This window comes from Pipistrellus kuhlii, unplaced genomic scaffold (genome assembly GCF_014108245.1).
Source record: "Pipistrellus kuhlii isolate mPipKuh1 unplaced genomic scaffold, mPipKuh1.p scaffold_m20_p_2, whole genome shotgun sequence".
Lineage (NCBI taxonomy): Eukaryota > Metazoa > Chordata > Mammalia > Chiroptera > Vespertilionidae > Pipistrellus > Pipistrellus kuhlii.
The window spans coordinates 170,476,673-170,503,255 of NW_023425515.1; the positions used below are offsets into that span (position 1 = coordinate 170,476,673).

Below are 26,583 nucleotides of genomic sequence, written 5' to 3' on the forward strand. Positions count from 1 at the left end.
TTTGTGTTTTTTGTTTTAATATATTTTATTTATTTTTTACAGAGAGGAAGGCAGAGAGAGTTAGAAACATCAATGAGAGAGAAAAACATCAGCTGCCTCTTGCACACCCTCTACTGGGGATGTGCCCGCAACCGAGGTACTTGTCCTTGACCGGAATCGAACCTGGGACCTCTTAGTTCGCAGGCCGATGCTCTATCCACTGAGCCAAACCGGTTTCAGCTCTAGTAGTTTTTGGTGCAATCTTTAAGTTTCTCTCTATAGTATCATGTTATCTGCCAATAATGACAGTTTTATTTCTTCCTTTCCAATTTGGATGCCTTTTATTTCTTCTTGTCTGGATGCTGTGACTAGGATTTCCCCACTCTGGCCATTTTTCTCTGGCAGAGGTGGCAGGCTCTATGCAGGGCATGGGGTCACTATGAACTGCGGATGGAAATAATATCTCCAGATATTTTTGTTACCTCACGAGAGCTTTGACCTCGGAGCAGATGGTCTTGGGCAGCTTCTTTCTTTTTTTAAAACCATTTTTTAATGTTCAATTAAGTGTCACTAAATATATTCACATTGTTGTGCAACCATCACTACCATCTATCTCCAGAACTTTATCTTGCAAAACTGAATCTCTACCCATTAAACAATAGCTCCCTATTTTTCACCCCCAGCCCTACCCACCCCCCAACCACCATTTGGGCAATTCTTTTGCTTAGATATCTGTGAATGGTTTGTTAGTGTCACCCCAACTTGACAGTGCTTAGGAAAATCACTTAAGGTGAGAACCAGCTGAGCAGCAAGATTTCCACAAAGAATATATTTGAGTGACCACCATCAAATCAGTTACTATTACCATCTCAGCAGCCCTCCCATCTCAGAGGCTCTCTCACACCCCCTTCTAAACACTACTTTTTTCTCCCCAGAAATATTCTTGAACTTTATATATATAAATGGAATCATACAGTATACGATATTTCTTTGCATCTGGTTTCTTCTGTTCATTATATTTATGAAAAATCATCCATGTGGTTGCCTATAGTTGTAGTAGTTCATTTTTGTATATTATTCCCTTTAATGAATAATATACCATGATTTGTCTAATGAATAATATACAATAATTTTACCATTTTTAAAAATATATTTTATTGATTTTTTTACAGAGAGGAAGGGAGAGGGAGAGTTAGAAACATAGATCAGCTGCCTCCTGCACACCCCCACTGCGAATGTGCCCACAGCCAAGGTACCTGCCCTTGACCGGGGTGTGCAGGAGGCAGCTGATAGAAGTTTCTCATCAATGTTTCTAACTTCATCCCTCTCCCTTCCTCTGTAAAAAATCAACAAAATATATTTAAAATAAATAAATAATGTTGCTATGGACATTCTTGCATGTTGTTACCTCAGCATAATATTCATCTCTCTGTCCTCAGTGTGGGATTGCTGGGTCATATGTTATGCATGTGTTCAGCTCTATAATCGCTTTAAGTGATTGTACCAGTGTTGTACATCATGGGTCAGCATTTTTTTTCCTAAAGCGTTAGATAGTATTTTAGGCTTACGGGCAAGCTCTATCACAGTTACTCAGTGCTGCCATTGTAGAGTGAAAGCAGCCCTAAAATATATATGAATGGGCATGGGTATATTCTAATTAAACTTTATTTACAGAAAGAGGTAGCTAGCCCTTGGCTATAGTTTGTTAACCATGGCTCTGTATCACCAATATTTATCTTCAACATTTTCAAAAAATGTTAGTCGCCCTGGCAGGTGTTCTCAGTGGTTAGAGCTTTGGCCTGTGCATTGAAAGGTCGAGTGTTCAATTATCAGTCAAGGGCACATCCCTGGGCTGTGGGTTCCATTCCCGCCCCCAGTCAGGTGTGTGTGGGAGGCGACCAGTCGATGTGTCTCTCTCACATTGATGTTTTTCTGTCTGTTTCTCTCTCTCCTCCCCTCTCCCTTCCTGAAGAGCAATTGAAAAATATCCGAAGGTGAGGATTAACAAATTAAATAAATCATCTTAGTCATTTTGTTAGTGTTTAGTAATATCTCATTGCATCTGCCTAATGTTGAATAAAGTTGTATATCTTTTAATATAGTCATTGGCTATTTGGAGATGCTGATTTAAAAAAAAAATTTTTTTTTAATTTCTGGTCAAAAGAAAACCATATACCCATTAAGCAGTTTTTTAATTTTATATATATTTTTATTTTATATTTTACCTTTTTATTTTTTTCTTTATTGATTAAGATATTACATATGTGTCCTTTTCCTCCTATTAAGCAGTTACTTTCTATTTCCCCTGTATCCCCGACAAGCTGCTTTCTGTCTACGGATTTACCTATTCTGGATATTTCTTATCAGTGGAATCCTATAATATCTGAACTTTTGTCTTTGGCTTATTTTACTTAGTGTAATGTTTTCAAGGTTCACACTGTGGCATGAACTTCTTTGTACTGATACATGCTACTTTATCTCTTACAAACAGAATATAGGTGGGGCTCTAAAAAAAATCCAATCTGATCATTAGATTGTCTTTTTAAAAAATATGTGTGTTTTTATTGATTTTTTTAGAGATAAAAACATCAATGAGAGAGAAACATACAGGGATGGAGCCCGCAATCCAGGCATGCACCCTGACCCAGAATTTAACCAGTGACCTCTTGGTGCATGGGTCAACACTCACTGGCCAGGCTGAAATGTCTTTTTATTGGATTACTTTGTCCATTTACAGTTAATGTGATTAGTTACATGTTCGTATTTTAATTTACTACCCACTATTTGGCCTTTTAAGTCTTCTGTGTTTTGGTAGCTGTCCGATTCATTCAAACAAATTGCCTGTAATTTGTTTAGCTTTGTTGGTCGTGGCAGGAAGGTTGGTCTGTAATAAAGAAATCTGCCATTACTAGCAGTGGGAAAATAATTCTTTTTCTACATTCTTTCATTTCCCTTTCTCTTCTGTGTTTAGGAACTGCCCCTGAATTCAAGAAGCATTTTGAGTTGCCAATTTTGAAGGGTAGAGATGCAGCTGCCAGTGAAGCAGATAGGCAGCTAGGAGAGGAGCGACTGCGAGAGCTCACCGGCATTGTGAATAGGTACGGGCAGGGTGGGCCTAGCAGGCAGCACTTTCTTTGGGTTCCCCCAACTGAGGTCATCAGAGTTGCCTAAGTCATCCAAGGCCAATCTTGGCACCTTGACCTATGAGGGCCAGGATTCTAGGAAGGAAGTGGGATCTGTGTTCCGACTATAACTACTGAATAAATAGGGCGTCTTACAGGCCAAGTCCTTGCTTTCTTCCTGGCCTCAGTCCTGTGGTCTGGTTTTGGTTTGCTTAGCAACCAGTTGCGGAAGCTCTTTTCTGATGTTGTTGGATTTCCTGAGCAAAATAACCCTTGGAACACTGTTATTATTTAAGAAGCTTCTTATCAGTTGATCTCAAATCTAAAGAACCACGCTTACCTTCCCAGGCCTCATAAGTAGGGATAGAGCTGATGGATGGGTGTGGCTTCCAGGCTGAGATGGCTTTTTCTAAGGGTCCCACATAGCACAGAAGGACAGTTACATTCTGGACTCCTGTCATAGGTATATACACTTGATGATTTACATCCTGAGGAGTCCTATTCTTCCCACTTGCCACCTCTCCCTCAATTTTAGATGGCAAGAAGGAGAGTCAGTGTATCAGGAGCTGCTGCTCAGGTGCCTGATCCCTGTTCTTCCTGGTCTGCCAGGAGGTGTGGGCTTAGTTTCATTGAGCCTTGGGTCACTTGACAAAAGGCATTTGGACCAATGCAAAAGCTTCCCTAAGGACTTAGTGGTTTGCAGCTTGCTTTCCCTATCAGAGCACTAGACTCAATGGGAGACCTTGGCCTCTTCTTGAAGACCAGCTAACCTTTTGAAGGGGAAGAGAAAGTGGTCAGTTAAAGCTAGACTGTAAGGGTCTCCATTCCCATGTGACGCCAATATAGATACCTTTGCCGTAGGGCTGATGGGTCTCTGACATTTGATAGTACGAAAGAGTCAGTCTTGGTCCTTTAGGTGGTAATTTTTATTCCAGTAGTTTGCTTAGTGGTTTTACCAGCCCCTACCTTTTTATCTTGTTCTCTCTAGGTGTCTGATACGGAGGACATCTGATATCCTGTCTAAGTATCTGCCTGTGAAGATTGAGCAGGTGGTTTGTTGTAGGTACTGAACTCAACTTAGGGGTGTGGAGAGAGTAAAAGCCCAGTTTTCAAGTTGTCCTCAGAGGGCCACGTGTGGTTCAGCCTTTCTCACTGACCCAGCTGTCTTTTTTTCAGGCTGACACCGCTTCAGACTGAATTATACCAGAGGTTTCTGAGACAGGCCAAGCCAGCAGAGGAGTTGCGTGAGGGCAAAATGAGTGTATCTTCCCTGTCTTCCATCACCTCACTAAAGAAGCTTTGTAATCGTGAGTTGAGTCCACGTTCCTTAGAGGTCTTCTGTGAGATTGAGCAAGGAGGGTAGGCTCCCACAGGCGATCCAGCCACCTTTATTAATGCTTGTCCACAGGGTCCTCATAGAGGCCACCTGTGATTCCCGCCCTCCCCAAGGTATGAGCCCTACATTGTTTACTTTGTAAACTTTAGGCTATCCTCTGCCCAGCCATGCTTAATGCTTGGGGTATATAGGAGTGTGTGTGTGTGTGTGTGTGTGTGTGTGTGTGTGTGCATGAACACATGTGCAACAAAATGTCAAGCAGGAATAAAAATAACAAATATACTGTCTCTGGTATAGCTTCTTTGTTGGGAGAACACACTAGTGAGCCAGCTTATCCATTCATGCTTCCAGATGGCACTGACTACACCCTGGAATTTGGGGCCGAGCAAATCTGGTGCTGAAGGAGGTCATTTGGGTAGGCTTCTAGAGGAAGTTCTAGTGAACACTGAAGTGGAAATTTCCGAAGGTAACGTAGCTGGCTTTTTTCTTTTCCACAGATCCAGCTCTCATCTATGACAAGTGTGTGGAAGAAGAGGACGGCTTTGAAGGTGCCTTGGACGTGTTCCCCCCTGGTTATAGCTCCAAGGTTCTAGAGCCCCAGCTGTCAGGTGAGCCCTTTTCTACGGTTTTTGTTTTTTGTTTTTGGATTCTCTGAGAGGAAGGGTGGGAGATTGTCTCTGTGTTCTAAACCTATCTTGTCTCAAGGCCAGGATATCAAGAGTAAGAATTTTGGGCCATTGAGAGCTAATAGTTCATCTTCCCAGGTAAAATGCTGGTCCTTGATTACATTCTGGCGGTGACCCGAAGCCGCAGCAGTGATAAAGTAGTGCTGGTGTCCAATTACACCCAGACACTGGACCTCTTTGAGAAGCTCTGCCGGGCCCGAAGGTAGGCTGCCGAAGAAGTGGCTCCCCCAGCGGAACAGCCCCTGGTCTTTAAGGTGTTCCCACAGGACAGAACCTTGCTCCTAGCTCTTGCCCCTCCCTTTGTGAGTGTGGGGCCTCCAGGAAACTGCTTCTTTCTTGGGTTTTGATCTTTGGATTTCCCTTTAGGTATTTGTATGTCCGCTTGGATGGCACCATGTCCATTAAGAAACGAGCCAAGGTTGTAGAGCGCTTCAACAGCCCATCGGTGAATGCACAGCCCTTGTCCCCCCCCCCCACCAATGTGGTAACATCAGGTCAGGGTTGATAGAGAAGCTATAAGGAGGTTGCGCTCTAGTGTCTTCCTGGATTTTTTTTCTGGGGGGTGTGGCAGGTTAGGCTGGTTAGTGATGGCTGGGCTGGGAACCGACTTTGTGGGCTAGGAAATTGGGTGGTATGCAGACAAACTGGTGATCCTCACAGTTGATCTGAGCCTAAGAATATAGATGTGTAAGAGAGAACAGTTAACTGGGCTGAGTAGGATTCTAGTTCAGGCTGTGAAAGGTTCTTTTCTGCTTCCTCTCTTTCCAGAGCCCTGACTTTGTCTTCATGCTGAGCAGCAAAGCGGGGGGCTGTGGCCTCAATCTCATTGGGGCTAACCGACTGGTCATGTTTGACCCTGACTGGAACCCGGCTAATGATGAACAAGCTATGGCTCGGGTCTGGCGTGACGGTCAAAAGAAGACCTGCTATATCTATCGCCTGCTATCTGTAAGGATGGTCGGAGAAAGGGTGGGTCATGGAATAAGACCTTTAGGACCATCTTGGGTTATTTTTTAGTGCCACTCTGGCAGCGATCTTAGCTATGGACTAAGCCAGGAGCCTTTTATTCTTCGGTTCTCTCCACCCCATTCCTTCAAACCCTTCTTCACAATGCTCTCTGGATACCTGTATTCACTAGTTGACAATCTCCCCTGTGGCCCCATCCTTTCCACAGGACCTGCTTCCTTCATGCCTGATTTCTACTCTCCGATGTGGCCTTGTAGTCTTCTTGTACTCCATGTCCCATGGTATTAAAAAGAATCATTGGCATTTCCAAGTTCTCAGTGATCATTCAGACCATCCATCCTATAGTTCTTTTGAAGCTCAAGTTGTGTAGTTTGATTTTTCTTTTCCTTACTACAGTCATCTACCTCCTGCTATTTTCATAATTTGTTAATACTTTTCAGACACCAGCTCAATCTTCATTTTTTAAAAAATATATTTTATTGATTTTTTTACAGAGAGGAAGGGAGAGAGATAGAGAGCTAGAAACGTCGATGAGAGAGAAACATCGACCAGCTGCCTCTTGCACACCCCCTACCGGGGATGTGCCCGCAACCAAGGTACATGCCCTTGACTGGAATCGAACCTGGGACCTTTCAGTCCGCAGACCAGCGCTCTACCGCTGAGCCAAACCGGCTTCGGCTCAATCTTCATTTCTTTCCCAAATCCAGCTATCATCCTGGTGGACTTCAAGGACCATGCAGTTATCAAGCACTCTGGCCTTCATGTTTCCTTGACATCCCCCCCCCCCCCAGTTTTAATTACTCTAAAGGCTACACTGGAACTTAAACAATACTGAAACTTTACATAGTACCCAAAACTTCAATAATAGCTATCACTTCCTGTCCTCCAGCTTTCTTATACCGTCTACATCTGCTTCAACCTAATGTCCCTAGTACCCTGGCCCCAGTCCTCAAATGTAGCTTTACTTCCTTTTCTGTGGGACCTAATCCTTATTGTGTATCCTTCCCTAATACCTACTTCACTTGGCTCATTACAGCTGTTCTCAGCTTTTACATCAGATAAATTTGCACTTATAGATGAGCACTGTCACTAATCACATTCACCACTTTGGCTGGGGCATATTTCATTTTCTTCTTTCTTTTTTCTTTTTTTCTTTTCTTTTTTTTTTTTTTTTTTACAGAGAGGAAGAGAGAGGGATAGAGAGTTAGAAACATCGATGAGAGAGAATCATTGATCAGCTGCCTCTTGCACACCCCCTATTGGGGATGTGCCTGCAACCAAGGTACATGCCCTTGACTGGAATTGAACCTGGGACCTTTCAGTCCGCAGGCTGACGCTCTATCCATTGAGCCAAACCGGTTTCGGCATATTTCATTTTCTTTCAACAACCACTTCAAGCCTTCATCACTGCCCTCAAGTTTCCTTCCTAAACCTGTCATCTGCAGAAACCTTGTCCTACTTCACAGAAAAAAAATGGAGGCTATCAGGTTCAAATTCTATCCCCTACCTTTTGCTCTCTTCCATAAATCTTTACACCTGGTCTTCCCTCCCATCTTATTTATTTATTTATTTATTTTAAAATATATTTTATTGATTTTTGTACAGAGAGAAACAGAGAGAGATAAGAGAGTTAGAAACATTGATGAGAGAGTCATCGATCAGCTGCCTCCTGCACACCCCCCACTGGGGATATGCCCGCAACCAAGGTACATGCCCTTGACCGGAATCGAACCCGGGACCCTTCAGTCCCCAAGCCGACGCTCTATCCATTGAGCCAAACCGGTCCCGGCCTCCCTCCCATCTTAGAGGAAGATCATGTCCTTTCTCGCTGCTTGAGGCTCATTATTCCAGCTCTGCTCTAGAATCCTTCCCCATCCTTTTTTTTCTTAGTTGATTAATCTCTCCTTTATTCCCCAAAGTCTATAAACATACTCAAGTAGCTCTCACCTTAGAAACAAAATTTCTCAGCCCTGTTTATTGCAGCTACTAACATGGGTTACTCCCATTCATTTACTGTCACATTTTTCCAAATTCTACAAATTAACTTCACCTCATTTTCTCACTCATCAGAACATTTATGCCACTGAACCCGCTTTTAAATGTACTTTATTATTGGCTTCCTACTTACCAAAATGAGACTCTTGATTTTTTCTTCTTTGTATATGTGACTCTGTTGACTATTCTAAAATTATTTTCTCTTTGGAAACTCCATTCTGGTTTCCTAGTCTGTGATTTTATATACTCACTAGAGGCCCGGGGCATGAAATTTGTGCGTGGGCAGGGTCCCTAGGCCTGGCCAGCAATCAGGGCCATCAGGGCCTTCCTTTGTTCCGCGCCACCCTCTGGTAGTCAGCACACATCATAACAAGGGATCGAACTCCCAAAGGGACACTTTGCATATTAGCCTTTTATATAGATAGATTATATTGACAAGTCTCTAACAAAATCTTTAGCCCAGATCTCTTATTGAGTTCTGGCCCCATGTATCCATCACCTACTGTACATTTTCACCTGAATATCTTTTTTCTTTGTTTTGTTTTTGTTAATCCTCCCCTAAGGATATTTTTCTTTTTTAAAAAAATACATTTTATTGACTTTTTACAGAAAGGGAGAAGGATATAGCTAGAAATATCGATGAAAGAAAAACATCTACCAGCTGCCTCCTGCACACCCCCCACTGGGAATGCGCCTGCAACCAAGGCACACACTCCTAACCAGAATCAAACCCGAGACCCCTGAGTCCACAGGCCGACAATTCATCCACTGAGCCAGACCAGTCAGGGCTAAGGATATTTTTCTATTTTTTAGGGAGAGGGAAAGAGAGAAACACTGATGTGAGAGAAACACATCGATTGGTTGCCTCTTGCACAAGCCCTGACCAGGGCCTATGCTGGGGAGGAGCCTGCAACCAAGGTACGTGCCCTTGACTAGAATCAAATCTGGGACCCTTTGGTCCTCAGGCTGATGCTCTATTCAAATGGGCTAGGGCTCCACCTGAATATCTTACAAGCACTTCATGTACATCATGATGAAACATGCTCCCCTTCTGAATTTTGTCATTTAATGGTTCCATTGGCCACTCCACCCAAATCTGGGTATTATCCTACTGGACTGTTCTGTGTCCTAACAATTAGATTCCAATTACCATTGGTTTTAAACTCTTGAAATGTCCTTAGCCAGAGATTTTTTATTTTATTTTATTTTATTTTATTTTATTTTATTTTATTTTATTTTTTTAGTGATTTTACAGTGAAGAAGAGAGAGAGATAGAGAGTTAGAAACATCAATGAGAGAGAATCATTGATCACCCACTACTGGGGACGTGCCCGCAACCAAGGTACATGCCCTTGACCAGAATCGGACCCAGGACCTTTCAGTCCACAGGCTGATGCTCTATCCACTGAGCCAAACCGGTTTCGGCCTCTTGAAATGTCCTTAATCTAACGTTTCTCTCCATCCCATGCTAGTTATAGTAATCTCTTACTTGGATATTGCAAACAGCTTCCTAATTCTTGACCTTTGGTCTTATCCTAACCTATTCTTTACATACTTCTTTCAGAATGAGCTTTCAAAAAATTCTAATTTTTGCTTTTTAGAACAAGGTCAAGCTCTTCAGCCTGGCATCCAAGCTTCTCCAATACAGACTCTTCTGACTTTCTCAGTCCCAGGTTTTACTATACTTCCACTGTCATCTGTATAGGCTGAACGCATCAGTCCTCCAATAGGCCAGGCTTATTCCTTTGTTCCTATGCAGGGAATGCCTTCCCTTCTCAATGGTCTTCTAATTGATCTAGTTTCTCTTTTTTTTAAAATATATTTTTATTGATTTTTTTTTTTTTTTTTTACAGAGAGGAAGAGAGAGGGATAGTTAGAAACATTGATGAGAGAGAGACATTGATCAGCTGCCTCCTGCACACCCCCTACTGGGGATGTGCCCGCAACCAACGTACATGCCCTTGACTGGAATCGAACCTGGGACCCTTCAGTCTGCAGGCTGACGCTCTATCCACTGAGCCACACCGGTTTTGGCCTCTTTTTTTTTTTTTTTTTTTAAGATTCAGCTTGAGGATCTTTACACTATTCCATTCTGCCCATCTTATGGGCTACTAGGTATTCTGTACAGAAATCTGTTATTGTACCAAGTAGCTTATATGTCTGTCCCACTAGTCTGAGTTGAAGAATAAGGGTCATATTTGATTCTTTATATCCTAGTGTTCGCACAGGGTCTGGCATATACTACCCAAATGAGTTATTGGGTAAAATCTGGTGAAGCTGCTACAGACAAACCTCAGCTTAACCCTAAAGGAATTTAGCCAGGCCCTGAAACCCTCCATTGGTACAGAAAATATGGGCAGACCTGTATAAGTCATATTCCCAAGAGATAAGCTAGGCAATGGGCTTAGCTAAGCAGAGGTATTGCTGCAGGGTTCTTACTTTTCATTGATCTTTCTCTTAGGTGGCTATAGTTTCATCCCCTGGTTTTTCTTCTCCCTATGTATGGAGATGACTTAGCCCTGTCTTCCCCAATCCTCCCCCAGGCAGGAACCATCGAGGAGAAGATCTTTCAGCGTCAGAGCCACAAGAAGGCACTGAGTAGTTGTGTGGTGGATGAAGAGCAGGATGTGGAGCGACACTTCTCTCTGGGCGAATTGAAGGAGCTGTTTACCCTGGATGAGGCTAGCCTCAGTGACACACATGATAGGTGGGTGGAGTGCCCGTGTAGCCATTATCTGGACATTCCTTATATAATAGCTTGGAGATGGGGTGTACAGTGACCACAGCTTTGTCCTCTGCCCCCAGGTTGCGCTGCTGCCGCTGTGTCAACAACCACCAAGTCAGGCCACCCCCTGATGGTTCTGACTGCACCTCAGACCTGGCTCAGTGGAACCATAGCACTGATAAGCGGGGGCTCAGGGATGAGGTACTCCAGGCTGCCTGGGATGCGGTCTCCACTGCCATCACCTTCGTCTTCCACCAGCGTTCTCATGAGGAGCAGCGGGGCCTCCGCTGATAACTAGTCTGGGTATAGCTGTTCAACGGGAGGAGGCAGGGAGAGGGGCTTCTTGCCCCATAGGGCCCTGCTGGATTTTGTTCTCTGGGAGAAAAATCATCAAGAAGGGCTGCATGATGTTTGCCCAAAATTTATTTTATAAGAAAAACTTTTTTGGTTAAAAAAAAGAAAGGAATAAAGGTATGAAAGGGACTGAGGCCTGGGAGCAGCATGGTGAGCCCAGCAGAGAAGAGGCCTGGAAGTGGGCACTCCTATATTTCTCTAAAGCTTGGGGACCTGCTTAGGTGGGAATGCAGGAACCCCGGAGCAGGGGGTGGGGGGCTGTCCTCAGATGACCACTGTAACCTCCTGGCTCAGGGTTCTCGGGTTGCTGAGTAAGAGGCCCAAAGCCTCTAACCCCAGTTCTAGGAATGCCTTTGCTGGGCCTCACCAAGGCCTCCAGATCCTCAGTGCAAGGGAAGAAGGAGAATAGAGGGGGGGAAGGTGGCAGAAAGAGAAAGACAGAATTGGTTGGGAGTTCTGGGCAGCCCGTGCCTCAGCCCTTGCAAGCTGATGGTACTGAGCACGGACCTGTGAGGCACGGGGCCCCGTCACATGGTGCTGACATAATCTGCGAAAGCCTGGGATGAGTCCCACGAGTCGCTGACCACATGGCAGGTTGCCCGGAGCCGCCGGATAGCTTCTCTGGCTGTGACTGCATCCTGGTCCAGCCAGTTCTGGAAGAGGCGCAGGTGACCAAAGGCTCCACGGCCCCAGCGCTCCAGCCGCTTGGCGAACTCCAGAAGCCCATCTGGCTTGATGCAGTTGGAACTGGTAGGGATGAGATGGGTTAGACACCCAGAAAGCAACTAATCTTTGGTCTGCTCCTGCAGCTCTATCCCATGTTTCCTCCCCTCCCAACCCCCAATGTATACCTGATGTCCAGCTGACACAGAGAGGAGGATGAATCCTCTGAGAAAACATCTGCCAGGGCCAGCAGGCCAGCATTCCCTAGGGAGAAGCGGAGAAATGTTGATAAACACTCAGAATAGGGAATAAGGTTATCCCAGCCTGTTTCTGGCTGGGGAGGAGCCCAGCCTTCTGAAGTCTCAGCACACAACTATATTCTAACCCCCCATGCTTCCACTGAGTTTCTAGGTCAAAAGACTGGCTCCTCCCCCCTTTCTTCCCTCCATTCCCAGGGCCTTGCCCCCACCCAGGCGATTCCCTGGCAGCCGGAGGCCCTTCAATGTGGAGTTGCCCTTCATAGCAGCAACCATCTCAGGCAGAAATTGGGCCGGGCGCTTCTCAAACAGACGGCAGAAGGAGAAGGTAATCTCTGTCAAGAGAAATTAGAATAAATTCTGATGGCTGCATTAGGATTGTTGCTGCCCCTCCTGTCCCAATTGGCCTTAGCAAAGGGTGTGAAAATTTTATAGAGCCTAGACAGAGAAAGGAATTGTCCAAGACCCCCAGTAAGACTAGAACTAAATTAAGATTCAAACCACAGATTAAGCCTAGATATTTACTTAGGAAGGTTCTCTGCATGGGCAAAGTCTCCATTCACTTTCACTTATCCCTTTACTGCCCTCTTTGTAGGGCTGGGGATTAGAGTCAAGTCTATGAGGAGAGCCTGTTGGCACATTAATCCCTCTCCACTATCACTTCTGTCAGCCACTGAAAGGTAAAAACTTTTGGGTGAGGCACTCTAAAAGAATAATTTTCCATGTGTAGTATAGAAGGTGTTGAGCTTGCAATCTTTTAGAAAGAAGGCCAAGCAGGCTCTATATAGTTGACATAAGGCCAATATAAAAATTGGCTCACTCAGTGAGACAGTGGCAGAGCTACAATAAGCACTCAGGAATGTCACAGGTTTTGGATGAAAAACTTACCTTGAAGAGTCAGATTCTGTAGCAAAAAGAGCACCTCGCTCTGACAGTCAGCCAAATTCATGTCATGGAAGCTCAGTCTCTTCAGGGCTAGGTTGTACTCTGGATGGGAGCACAGGCCATGGGCATCATTAGCTTTTCCAACAGATAATGCAAGGTTCTGCCTGCCCTCCTTTACCACTCTGGGTCTTACCTTTGAGTGTCTGCAACACAAGCCCAAAATCCTGGGGAGAGGCAAAGGTGGTGCTATCCAGGGACAGCTGCTGCAGAGAACCTGAGGCCTTCAGTACAGAGCAGAGCAGTGGGGCTGACTGGGCTCCCCGTGGAAACCCCATCTCCAGCTGTTCCAAGCAGTTTTCTGGATGTGGTAAGGAAAGGAGATTTCAGCTGGCCATCTACTTCACCCTATAGCAGGTCCTGCTTGACTTTAAGTGATTCACTTAGTCATATGTATACTTTTCCTTGAGTACCTATACTGTATGCTAGGCACTGTCTTAGGTTCTGGGAATAGAGCAGTACATATGAAATTTAGTCCTTATTTTTATGGAGCTTTTAGTCCAAGAAGACTAGACTACCTGGACATGCCAATATAACAAAGTATGCAGAGTGGTGGGACAGGAGACATACCGGAGTTCAGGGAATACACATACAGCAGGAGGACCTAATCTAGTTTAACAATTGTTCTTGGTTCAGACCCCTTTTCTGGAAGCTTATCTAGTAAGTCACTCCTTACTAGATTTGTAGTCTGGGCCCTTAAGAATAGCAAGATAAAGGGAACAGATTCCAGGTAAATCAGGTGGCTGGGCTAAATTTGAGCTCATCCCTCCTTACACAAATGTACCCGCACATTTCTGTAGAGACAGACGCGCGCACACACAGTGCTTCACCTGGTATCTCTTCATCCCCAATTATGTGGCTAGGGGGCCCTGCATTCCCTGGCGCAGCAGGGTTGTCCCTTTGGCTGGGGTGGTCGACGCGAATAGAGAGGACCCGCAGCAGGGGCAGGGCTCGCACAATGGCACGTGTCAGCTCCAGGATGGGCAGTGGTGAGAACAGGTCACTGAGATGCAGGGCACGGAGGCGGCATCCAGCCTGGCCTGACAGGGCCCGGAGGCTGTCCAGCAGGCGAAAGATGTTAGAGCCCAGGCCTATGGCAAGAGAGAGTCACGTGGGAGTGTCAGCAAGGGTAGCATTCAGAGACAACTCCAAATATTCATTGATAACTATAAAATCTTGAACTTTGGATCAGATTATTTAAAATCACTTGTCTCAACTATGCTGTCTTGCTTTTTTTCCTCAGGTAACCAGCAAACTGATGTCTACTGTACTGGGTTTTGCCTTCAAGCATCAGTCAGGCAGAGTCCTAAGACAGGATATGGTGGGCAGCATGTAGCTGCCAGCTGTATGATAGACCCAGACAGCAGCAGAGGTCTCGGGTTTTTCTACAAGTCATTTTCTGAAAATCAAGGACAGTGATCCAGTAGGGACTACTTTAAAAAATGTATTGGGTGGGAATGGGGCAAAAAATAGCCATATCCCACAGAAAGGAGTAGGATCCAAAAAGTTAGAAAAGTTGTTTAATGCCACAAAGCAAATAATTCTGTGGGATCTGCTTATTTCATTCAACTAAACCAGAACTCTGTAAATAAGGTGGGGTTTTATTTTTAAATCTTCACTTGATATTTTGCCTTTTTTTTTTTTTTTTTTAAAGAGAGACGGAGAATACAGAAATATCGATGTGAGAGGAAACATTGATTGGTTGCCTCCTGCATACGCCCTGACCAGGGCCTGGACTGCGGAGGAACCTCCAACTGAGGTACATGCTCTAGACCAGAATCGAACCTGGGACCATTTTTTTGTTGTTGCTAAGACAGTAGTAACATCTTGTTCCTGCCTCTATAGTCTGATAACAAAAAACATGGTGGGAACTGGGTAAGTAGAGTACTGTGGAAGTATAAAGGATGCTTCAGACTCAGTTCAGTTTACATAAGTAAAGGTTTCCAGCTGAGTCCTAAAATACATTAAGGAGCCTGGTTGGCATGGCTCAGTGGGTGAGCATCAACCCATGAATCAAAAGGTCACTGGTTTGATTTCCAATCAGGGCACATGCCTGAGTTCTGGGCTTGATCCCCAGTAGGGGGCGTGCAGGAGGCAGCCCATTGATGGTTCTCCCTCCCTCTCAAAAAACGTTTTTAAAAAAGCATTTTCGATAAAGGAGATGGGCTAAATGGAGGGAGAAGAGTGATAGTGGCACAGTGAACCTGGTATACTTAAGGCCTGAAGAAGAGTGGCAGGTTCTAAACGGAAAAAGTGGCTGGTGGATGGGGGTAAAATGTCCAAGATGGAGGTAAGCAGTAAAAACATGATCCTGCAAGCAAAATTAAGACATATGGTGACAAAAAACCACTAAAGGGTTTTAAGTGAAAAAAATGGGCTTCAGCGTAATTACATGGTGAGTACTGACTCAGGAACTGCTGAAGTGAATCCAGGTGAGAAACACTGGTCTGAATTAAGGATGTGGAGAGGAATAAATGGATTTGAGAAATAGACTGTAAAGACAGGACCTGGCAACCAAATGTATTTGGAATAAGAAATAATGCAGGTTCCTTTTTTGGCAACTGAATCAACTGTGATGTCCATTAAGAGAAGGAACATTATAGAGAGGGAAGAAGATAACATTCAGGTTGGGGAGCTTGTGGTTTATAAAATGACATCTAGTAATCAGTTGGATGGATATGTCTGAACTAATGTCAGAACTGGGGAGAGGGGTGTTCAGCATAGTTGGCCTTTGAAACCAAGGGGATGGACAGAATTGTCTAGGAATTGTGTAAAGTGGGAGAGCTCTGACCATTAGGAAAGACATAATATCCAGAGATAGAAGGAAAAAGGGTTTTGAGGAAGAGGGAATGAGTATTTCATGAGGAAGACTGCTTAATGGCAACTGCTGCCAAGAACTTAAATATTGAACTTAGCAACAAGGAAGATCTTGCTGACAGATCTTTGATGCATAGTGGGTATGTAAGCAAGACGAGTGGGCTGAGAGGAAACAGGTAACTCTTAAGGTTGTGAAGGGCAAGAGAAAATAGGTCTAGTTAATATGGGAGAGAAATGGTGGTGGTAGATTTTGGTAAATACCGAACTGAATATTTAAATGGTGGGGGAGGGACAGTGGAGAGAAGGGAGGCAACATTAGTGGTTTAAAAGCATGAACTCAGCCAGCTTGTGTGGGCTTTAACCCTGGCTCTACAATTTACTACCTAGGTATCCTGGGCAAGTCACTTAACCTCACAGGGTTGTTGAAAGGATTAAATTAATATAATGGGAATACTTTATGCTTGGCACATACTAAGCAGTATATGAAAACTCTTAATATTAAACAAGCTTTCCTAAGGTGAGAGGGTATGGGTCCAGAGTACAGACAGAAGAGTTAGCTTTTGACAGGATGGTGGAGAAAGAAAGGATGCAAGAAGATGGAGAGTTTGTAGGCTGGCTAATTGAAGGAGTTTATGTGGTGGTATCTTTTCTGTGAAGTAGGAGGTAAGGTCACAGAGCCAGTGACTTACTACAATAGTAAAAGAAGGAAGGGAAGTAAAGGTTTGGAAGTGGTAGAATGGGAGCTGATGTTGCAAATAGGCTTTATCTAAGGTTGCACCAATATGCAGTTGTATGATTTTCTCTAGCAATGTTCGGTAAACTAGGCAAATTGCTAAATTTAGCCAGAATTAACTTTGCCTAGCTGGGCACAACCAGGTAGGAAAGAATTGCTTTACAGGTTACTGGTCTGATATGCTCCACACCTCTGCCCTGGCGGGTGTGTCTAGTGGTTAGACTGTCCGCCTGCTCACGGGAAGGTTGCAGGTTCAATTTGTAGTCAAGGACATGTAACTCATTTGTGGGTTACCTTCACCACCACCCATTGGGTTGCATGCAGGATGCAACTGCTTGATGTGTATCTCACATCAATATTTATCTCCATCTCCTCCCCCTCTACTCTGAAAAAATATCGAGTGAGGATTTAAAAAGAAGTCCCACACTTCCTTGTCTGTACAGCTGCTTTCATATGCCCAGGGGGATCCAGCTTCAGTCCTGGCTAGGCTTGCATACACTACTCCTGCTGGCCTTTGACCTGCCATATCTAAAATGTACTCGTTTTTCAGTTTCTCTTTGCCCCTCGGAACCCTTCCAACAACTAAGCATGCCCGCAGACCTCATGTTCTTCCCTGACACAAATAGCCTGCCATGCTACATGCCTTCTGCCTCCCTGTGAGGCAGACTGCCACATACTCTAGGTACTCCTCCATAGGATTGGGCATACATGTGCTGCTAGAAGACCCAAACCCTGGCCCTCTAGGGCACTCACCATTGTAGGATAGTGTGAGGCTTTCCAGAGACACCCAGGAGCTCAGCAGGTGGCACAGTGTCAGAGCTGCCTCTGTGGAGAGTGGGACTGTGAAGAGCTCCAAGGTGGAAATGCTGCGGAATCGTTGGGAGGCCTCCAGCGCTGGAAGCCCCAGGCAGCTGGGATCTGACCCATCCAAAGCGCTACAAGCCACTTCCCCAATTTCCATCTCTTCCCCATCTTCCTTCTCACCAGCCACAATGAAAACAAAGTCATACAGGTCTTCAGACTCTGCACCAGACCCTTGACGAGTGCGAGCACCCTTTTTCCCCGTGGCTCTCTTAAAACGCTTTAAGGGCTTAGGCTGTGGGGCTGAGCTAGCTGGAGCCCTTTTAGATGCGGATGTGGAAGAAGAGGGAGAGGCCGAGGAGGTGGCTGGAGCAGAGGGTGGCTGCCTGGTGCCAGGACCCTCATGGGAGGTAGCTGGAGGGTGCAGCTCCCTCTTACGGTCTATCCCACCTGCTCTCAGGCTCTCCTGTGTGCTCCTGCGTGTAACCCGAGTGGTAGGCGGGGCTCTGGCCATCTGCTTGGCTTCACTCTTCCGACGGGAAGCCATCAGGGCTGCAGCGCATCGCTCAGCAGCATCCCTGCGAGGCCTGCGTGAGCCCAGCAGGAGGGAGCTTTCCTCTCGGGATGGGGCCCGGCCTCGAGAGGCCTCTCCGCAGAGGCGGCAGGGAGGACCGCCAGGGCCTGGCTGCCAGAAGCCAGCACTCATGGTGAGGATAAGGATGAAAAGGGCTGACTCAGGCACAGGCCAGGAGTAGAGTGACACCTGGTTGACAACCCCATGGTGAATAAGCTGATGCAACAGCTGTCGAAGTGATTGCTGAGCAGCCACATCGGAGAATAGCAGGTGGCGGAACTTGAGAGTGTGCAGGGAACTGGCCAGGGTCTCCAGAACCCTGCGGTTTGGCTCAGCCACCAGCTCAGTTGCACCCTGCAGCATGTTGCAGATGGTGAGCTGCCGGACATGGCGGGAGCTGTGCAGAAGAGGTGAGAAGCGCTGGTCACAAAGACGCTTGTCTGAAGACACGTCAATGGTTCCACGTAGAACATGGGAAAAAAAAGCCTCCATAAACTTGGCTCGCCAACACGTCACGCTCTGAAAGCAGAGAACATGCCAGACAGCTGTGATAGGAGTGCTACCCATGGAACCATCATACTAGTTTCCTAGCTAATGTGCCAGGCAACACTGTAAATTATACAAATTCTCACATCTTTGGGGCATGTATTCCTACTATAAGCCTCACATCTTTGGGGCACATATAAACAAGTGCACAAATAAGTGGAACAACAAATTGATATTTCTCAACACCCAGTAAGTTTTTGTGGGTTTTTTTTCAAAACCCAAAGATTTGAGCCTAGGAAAGTTGGTTCCGGAGACCAGTTTGCTAAAGTGCTTCACAAGTGAAAGTCAATCCTATAAATTTTCCCATGTTTCTAGAATCTGATCCCAACTTTCCATTCTTAAAACTACATTTGTTTAGTAACCTTATCACCTCACGCCTGACTAATAGCCTCCTGTCCTTTTGGGGTAGATGGCAGTGAATCCTAACCTCTGTGACCAAAATCATTAGGGGAGGTTTAAAAACTTGCAAGTCCACTGGACTTATCTTTGTAAAATACCTGTTTACATTATTCGGCTTTATTTTTTTTTTCTTTTTTGTACATTATCTGTTATTTTTTTTAAAAAAATACAAAGACATTTTTCCCACTATCCAGAGTTAATTTGAGTTCCTCACCTTGTCAGGAAAAGCTCTCCACAATATAACCTCTGCCTACCTCAGAAGTATATTTCCCATACATTTTCTCCATGAATGCTTTGCTCTGGCCAAGCTTGATTACCTCACTGACCCAATCTGCTTTCTAGGTCCTTTCCTATATTTGCCCCAAATGCTTTCATTACCAAAGCAAATAGGTTTCCTGGAAGGACCTACTAACCTTTCACACTCTGTTAGTGTTTGTCTCAGTATGCCCCCTTCACCATCCTCCTGCCTCTCTTGTTGGGAATACTCAGGTCCTAGGCTTCATGGTATTGAGTCTCTGCCTGTGCACATCTTATCCCAGACATATTAGAAATTCCTGGAGAGCAGGAACCAAATCTTAAATTTGTTTTCTCCAAAGAAAGTTATTTGCTTTGAAGAATATATGACTTCATCAGGCTATTCTTTTTTTTTTTTTTTTTTAATATATTTTTATTGATTTTTGTACAGAGAGGAAGGGAGAGAGATAGAGAGCTAGAAACATTGATGAGAGTCATTGATCAGCTGCCTCCTGCACACCCCCTACCGGGGATATGCCCGCAACCAACGTACATGCCCTTGACTGGAATCGAACCCGGGACCCTTCAGTCCCCAAGCCGACGCTCTATCCATTGAGCCAAACCAGTTTCGGCTCATCAGGCTATTCTGATACATAAAACTTAAGTACAAGTGATTTTGAATCTTAATTGCACATCAGCATTTACTGCATGTGCAATTTAGGCGGGACTTTTCCGCCTAAAATTCATACACTGGGTACCCAGACTTGAAGATTCTATGTTATATCTGATGTAAGGCCTGTGCATCTGTTTATTTTTAAACCTCCCCTAATAATTTTGGTCACAGAGGTTAGGATTCACTGCTATCTACCCCAAAAGGACACACAGACAGACTTCCCTAAGTTGCCATTCTCTCCCACGGTGCATTGAAAGTAGGCTGACCTTCATACAGGTGCCAGCTCTGCTACTATACTATGGACCTTTCTGAACTCTTCATCTATAAAACCTGCTTCACAGGTGAAGATCAAATGAGGCAATGAACATTAAAGTACTTTGTAAAATACAAAATGTAACTTCTGATAATTAGCCAAGATGGGGCAATGTGAAATGGACTTGATGGAGGCAGAGCCTGCTAAGCAGAGTATTTACTCAGCCTGAAGCAAAAGTAATGGGGAGCTAAGTGTTTCCTGAGATTAAAAGACATTGGTACTTACCCGACCTCTATGCATTCCCTCATACCAGAGTAACCCCCAATCTATCTGAGGTTCTTGGCAGGAACTGGGCCCCTATTTTTCAGAGGCAAAACTGTCATTCCCTTTACCCTCACTATTCACCAAGCCTGCCTGCTGTAATATTAATTAGGAATGACTTCTTCATGCTTGAAGTAACTGCATGGCAACAAGAGGACCTCTCTCACCAGTAGCAGTTGGGGGTGTTAGGGGGACAGAAAAAAATACCTGGCAACCAAGTCTCTATTCAGCAAAAGGGTTATTCCTGAATCTAAATCCTACCTCACACTAGCACTTTTCCTACACATTCACTGGCCCACACACACATCCTTGAAAAACATTGGTAACATTAGCAAGGCTTCAGCTTCACAAATGAGGTTAAATGGTTATTGTAGATCTGGGCCTAAAATATGGACAAAGATGTGAACCAAGATGTTTCCAACCATGAGGAATGTAGTTTAGATAACTATATACTGGGATTTTTCAGACATTTTATTGGTTGATGAAGAGTACTGGTTCCATCAGAAATGGAACACCTCAAGCTCTCTGTATCATGTGAGAGCAGCATGATATAGTGATTAGGAGCATTTGCTCCTGAGCCAGACTGCCTCAACTTGAATCCTGGGGTCTTCTGTTCACAAATAACCTTAGGCAAGTCACTATACCTCCTTCTGCCTCTGTTTCATCATTTGCAAAGTGAAGAAGATAAATATACTGACATCAGAGTTGTAAGGATTAAATGAGTAATAAAGTTAGTTATGACCACTATTGCAGTGGCTTTTATTCTCATGAATTAATGCATGAGCAGACAGCAGTTTTCACTGCATTTTATTCCATCACTACTTTTTAAAATCTATGCTAAAACTTTAAAGCTGAAAAATACCTGAGAAATCTAGTCCACGCCATTCGTTTTATGAACCTGTATAACTCAGACAATGAAAGCTGATTTAAATACTTTAATTTTAGCCCTAGCTGGTTTGGCTTAGTGGATAGAGTGTCATCCTACGGACTGATGGGTCCCAGGTTCAATTCTGGTCAAGGGCACATGCCCAGACTGTGGACTCTATCTCCAGCAGGGGACATGCAGGCAGTAGCCAATTAATGATTCCCTCTCATTATTGATGTTACTACTTGTCCCTTTCCCCCTTCCTCTTTGAAATAAATTTTAAAAATTTTACACACACACACACACACACACACACACTTTTATTTTAGTGATAGCAGGGGAAATGATATTTGCCCCCAACATAATCCTTGGCCTATGCACAATGGGCTGGCAGCTCAGGTTGGGGGTGGGGGGAAGCAGAGTTGAGAGGGGAGGGGGGCGGATGAAGTGTGTGTATAAGTTAGGAATTGTGAAATATTTTCTTGTACTAAACTGTTCAGCCGGCAAGTGTTTATTAAACTATTGTTCACTGTTGCCTTTCTGATAATAGAAATATTTTTTTGTAGAATTATAAAGAAGCAAAAAATCATGTGCAGCCTGGCTAGGTTATCTCAGTGATTGAGCATAGACCTATGAACCAGGAAGTTGAGGTTTGATTTCCCATAGGGGCACATGCCCAGGTTGGGGGCTCAGTAGGGGGCATGCAGGAGGCAGCTAATGACTTTTTTCTCATCATTGATGTTTCCCTCTTTCTTCCTCTCTGTATTCAATAAAAATAAAAAGTCATGTGTAAACCAACTTTATGGAGTGTACATATATGTATGTGAATAACTTTAGATACTTGTTATAACACTGAGACAATTCAGAAGTTTCAAAGTTGTTTTTAACATTATAGCACCATTTCATTAAACATTTTTACCCCATATATTTAAATATTTTTAGAATGACTTTATGAATATTTTGAAAATATGGATGTACTAGCCTATATAAAAAAAACCCTAATATGCAAATTGACCAAACGAAGGAACAACTGGTCACTATGATGTGCAATGACTACCAGGGAGCAAGCGCTCAATGCAGGAACTGCTCCTTGGTGGTCACTGTGCTCAGCCAGAAGCCCTGAATCAGGCTCACTGCTGGCGAATGCAACAATGGTGGCGGGAGCCTCCCACTTTCGCAGCAGTGCTAAGGACTCCTTGGAGGATGTAAGACTGCTGACTTAGACTGCTGGCAGTTGGAAATCCCCCAAGGGGTCCCAGACTGCGAGAGGGTGCAGGCCGGGCTGAGGGACCTCTCCCCCAGTGGACGAATGTCATGCACTGGACCTCTAGTGTTTAATAATTCCTGCATTATTGGGTATTTAAATTGTTTCTAGCTTTTTTATATTAAACTTTGCTGTAATGAACATCTGGAAATAAATTTTCATGAGTATCTCAATTTTTATATACTATAAATTATAAGTAGAATTTCCAAAGAATATTTTAAAGACTCTTGACAATTATCACCAGATTGCCCACCAAGAAAGTTGTAACTTTCTGCTCCCACCAATAGCATATTAAAATGCAAGTTTTACCCACCCCTAGAATTACCTTTTAAAACAAAATCAAATCAAAACAAGACTTTACAATATAAGAAGTACAATTTTACTTTCTCTTTTTTTATTATTGAGATTGAACATTTTTCACTTTATTGGAGATTTTTATATATTTTGTCTTATCCAAATCTTTACTCATTTTATTCCACTGGGGCTTCTGTCTTATTCTCTGTATCCTTTTGATTTGTAAATGTTGTTGCAACCATGCTTTCCCAGTTTTTATCTTTTAGATTGTATTCATAGTTTTGGCATTTTATATGGTGAAATATGTTCATGTTTTCTTATTTGATCCTGCTCATTTAATAATTAGCACTCTGTAGCACCAGTAACCTTTATTCTTTTTTATTTTTTTTTGTTTTTTTTTACCTTTATTCTTTTCTAGTTGTATTGTGTTTTTATTTTTTATAATTTAATCTTTAATCCATATAGAAATTATTTTAGTGTACTGAAAAGTGAGACTCTATTTTTTCCAAATGGTTAATCAATTATTAGAGAATCATTTATTGAATAATCCTTCATTTCCATACTGCTTTGTCTCCAGAATATCTATAGTACTCTACAGATCTCTTCCTACACACTAGTACTACACAGTTAGAAATACTATTGCTTTGTAAGCAGTCAGGGGCTATGTCTAACTTGCTCACCACTGTATTGCTAGAACCTAGCACAGTGCCTGGAACTGAGCAGGCATTCAGTAAGTGTTTTCGAATTATGAATGAAGTGAAAGTTACTGTCATGCAAAAGTGGGAAGCAGAAGAAGACACCCTCTGGAATAAGTGAATATGCTCCAAGTCAGGACCCCTGTCTAGGTGATTGTTGGGCCACCAAGTCTGGGGTTTCCTAAATTTCTGAAAAGCTGAAACAAAAAAAAAACAATTTAACAAATATACATTCTTTTTCCAGGAAGCTCAAGCTAATGTTGGGGGGGAAAAGCTTTCCCCAAGAGAAAGATATCACAATCTCCACCACTGGCTAGTCAACCATACTGCTTTGGAAACACTGGAACAAAGTGAACCTCATGTTTCTGAAAGGTTGCATGAAGCTGTTACTGTTTTCTAATATTTTTACATTCAATTCTCTTCCTAATAAGAGCTAATTCCTGTACATAGTGCCTGAGTATTTTGTTAGGCCTTGGTGTCATCCCACTGAACTCCAGGGGTTGTGTCCAAATCTGAAAGTGAAAAGGCTGAAGGATATGGAGCTGAATATAACTGAACCCAGTGCATCCCAGAAATGCAACCTCCAGTTCCTGATAAGAGCTGGTTTCCTTGTCATTTGGCCTCATTCACCATATAAATCCCAGTTCAAATACTCTTTCCTAGAAAAGATGTTTTCCTCTTTTTCCTCAGTCTCCTTGCTACTCTCTATCACACCACTTATCCTACCATACATGATGTATTTCCCCACTAAACTGGTTAATTCCTTAAGATTAGGAATTGTGTCTGTATTTCCAATATCTAGCCTACAATCTGGTAAGTGGTAAGTTCTGTAAATGTTTATTGAACTCAATTTGTCCTGTTACCTAATTATAGAGTAAAAAATAAAGTTCTGCTTAAATGAGATCTCCAATGAGTTATATCTGAACCAATGAATAATAGAATCTCAGGGTTAGAGGAGCCCTAAAACTCATCTTGTTCAAACTTTTACCATGTTGAATTTCCTCTACAATATCCTGTGTCAAATAGTGATCTAGGATCTATCTGAACACTTAGAAATGGGAAGCTTCTTACAAATGGAATTCTCATGTTTCATCACCAATAAACAGAGTTTAAAAGTTCTACATTTAGTTTAGCAAACATTTATCCTCCTTTAGTTCCACACAGAACAAGTAAATTAATCCCTCTTTCATGAGACAACCATTCAAATATTTAAAAACAGTTCATGTTCCCCAAGTCTTCTCTTTTTTCAGGAAAAACATCTCCAGTCTTCCATGTGTGACTCACATGATGTGGCTTTGACTTCTTTCTCCATACTTTAGGAGTAGCCTGGCTACTGCAGAGCCAGGCAGGTCTACTCTCTCCCTTGACCTTTGGTCTATAGTTACATTAGTTCACACAGCTCAGGGTACAGTCTCTATATAAGTGGTTTCAGTACACTGTTGACTAAAACGCCTTAATTTTTTCATACAAGCCAGATCCCTCCATCTCCTACCCTGAGGTCACCCAATTGGAATTTTTTAGACTCAACTGAAGAGTTGGCCCTAGCTGGTTTGGTTCTGTGGATAGAGTATCAATCTGCAGACTGAAGGGTCCCAGGTTCATTCTGGTCAAGGGTATATGCCTGGGGTTGCAGCTTGATCCCCTGTAGGGGGTGTGCAGAAGGCAGCCAATCAATGATTCTCATTATTGATGTTTCTATCTCTCTCTTCCTCTCTGAAATCAATAAAAATAAAATAAAAAGAGTTGGATTATCATGTTAAATTTTATCTTAAGTTTTACCATTGCCCCAGGCCTGTTAAGACCTCTGTGAACTGGGGTTCTGCCATCATTGTTATCACTGCTTTCTCTGTTTTGAGTCACCTGTAAACACGGTGAGCGAACAAGTCAGTGATAAAGGCCAAATGGTAAGGTATCTTGTGATAAGCCATCAGAACCCTCCTCCCAAATTCACTCCATCCCCCGCTGCATTCTACCCATACACAACTTATGTTTGTGCACTGCTCCTGCTTTTCACTGTGCAAAGTCAGGCCAGAGTTCTACCTGGTGTCTTAACTTACTTCCAGACCAGAAGGCCTTGTCTTCATCAGTTCATCCCATAGTCGGCGCCAGATGGCCTGAGTGGAGAGGCCTGTAGGGAGAAATATCACATTTACTCGGCTGCTCCTCGGGCACCATGAGTGAAGTATATCAGCCTTTTAATGTTGTCGTCCTCTGGATTCACAAGAGCAACTGGCTCTAAAAACATACTGCCTTGGTTTAAATATCAGCAAACCACACTCTAGCTGTGTGACCTTGGGCAAGTTACTTAATTTTTCTGTACCTTAGTTTCCTTATCTGTAAAATGTAGTTAATAATAACTATTTCACATAACTGTTGAAAAGATTTAATAAGTTTCTTCAGGAAAGTGCCTAGGACAGTACTTGGCACATCAGAGTTAGATAAATATTAGTTCTTAACAGATGTGTCCATTGTGGGGTTTGAGAGGTAACTTGGTAAAATAGAAAAACAAAGATTAAGAAGATTTGGGTCCTAGTCTTGTTTTACTATTAATCGTGGTGTGACTGTGGTCTCACTTTTATTAGTATACCAGGAATCACACACTTGTTTTATGTTTTACAGGGCACTGAAGAATCACATAAGAAAGTAGAAGTGAGGGTACTTTTGGAAAATCCTGAAGTTTTACATAAGTATCAGGTGTAATATTTACCTGAAAAACATTATGGTGTCTTACTTACAATCATTCAGAGAAAGAGAGAGAAAGACACTCACCTTTCTTGAGGGCAGTTTCCTCAATCCTTTCCAAGTAATATATATTGAGCAGAGGTAAGATGCTTTGAAGTATTGGGCCTGGGAGGGCTAAAAAAAAACAAACCAAAACACAAAATTTACTTTTTTCTGCCAGGTTTCTTAGCATTATTTATCCTATTGGGGGTGGAAAAAAGAAGAGCAAATATCTCTTTTGACAAATGGAACCTATAGACACGAACCTGAAGATAATTCAAACTCTGGTCCATTTATCTTTAGCCACTTATTGGCAGCTAGAATTCCATGGCCCTACACATTTACAAGGGTGAGATAATCCCACAAAG

General features: G+C 43.4%; 2 protein-coding genes across 5 annotated transcripts in view; one reads left to right on the forward strand and one right to left on the reverse strand.

Annotated features, from left to right (window-relative positions):
* Positions 1-11,576, forward strand: part of RAD54L (RAD54 like) — a 23,631-nt gene extending 12,055 nt beyond the window's left edge. Inside the window, exons 10-18 of the mRNA XM_036444141.1 lie at positions 2,951-3,077; positions 4,090-4,164; positions 4,278-4,408; positions 4,935-5,045; positions 5,202-5,325; positions 5,490-5,568; positions 5,892-6,071; positions 10,628-10,791; positions 10,890-11,576. Coding sequence (XP_036300034.1) covers positions 2,951-3,077; positions 4,090-4,164; positions 4,278-4,408; positions 4,935-5,045; positions 5,202-5,325; positions 5,490-5,568; positions 5,892-6,071; positions 10,628-10,791; positions 10,890-11,100 — 1,202 coding nt within the window. The 3' untranslated portion in view covers positions 11,101-11,576. The remainder of the gene's footprint in view (positions 1-2,950; positions 3,078-4,089; positions 4,165-4,277; positions 4,409-4,934; positions 5,046-5,201; positions 5,326-5,489; positions 5,569-5,891; positions 6,072-10,627; positions 10,792-10,889) is intronic.
* LRRC41 (leucine rich repeat containing 41) overlaps positions 10,283-26,583 on the reverse strand; it is a 20,149-nt gene continuing 3,848 nt past the window's right edge. Inside the window, exons 2-10 of one of the 4 annotated variants that reach the window (XM_036444138.2) lie at positions 26,264-26,350; positions 25,552-25,622; positions 17,329-18,469; positions 13,856-14,116; positions 13,162-13,326; positions 12,972-13,070; positions 12,296-12,418; positions 12,015-12,090; positions 10,283-11,910 (exon numbers count right to left, since the gene is read on the reverse strand). In XM_036444138.2, the coding sequence (XP_036300031.1) occupies positions 11,691-11,910; positions 12,015-12,090; positions 12,296-12,418; positions 12,972-13,070; positions 13,162-13,326; positions 13,856-14,116; positions 17,329-18,469; positions 25,552-25,622; positions 26,264-26,350 (2,243 nt within the window). In that variant the 3' untranslated portion in view covers positions 10,283-11,690. The remainder of the gene's footprint in view (positions 11,911-12,014; positions 12,091-12,295; positions 12,419-12,971; positions 13,071-13,161; positions 13,327-13,855; positions 14,117-17,328; positions 18,470-25,551; positions 25,623-26,263; positions 26,351-26,583) is intronic. The other 3 variants (XM_045584788.1, XM_036444140.2, XM_036444139.2) reach the window with 3 other exon arrangements.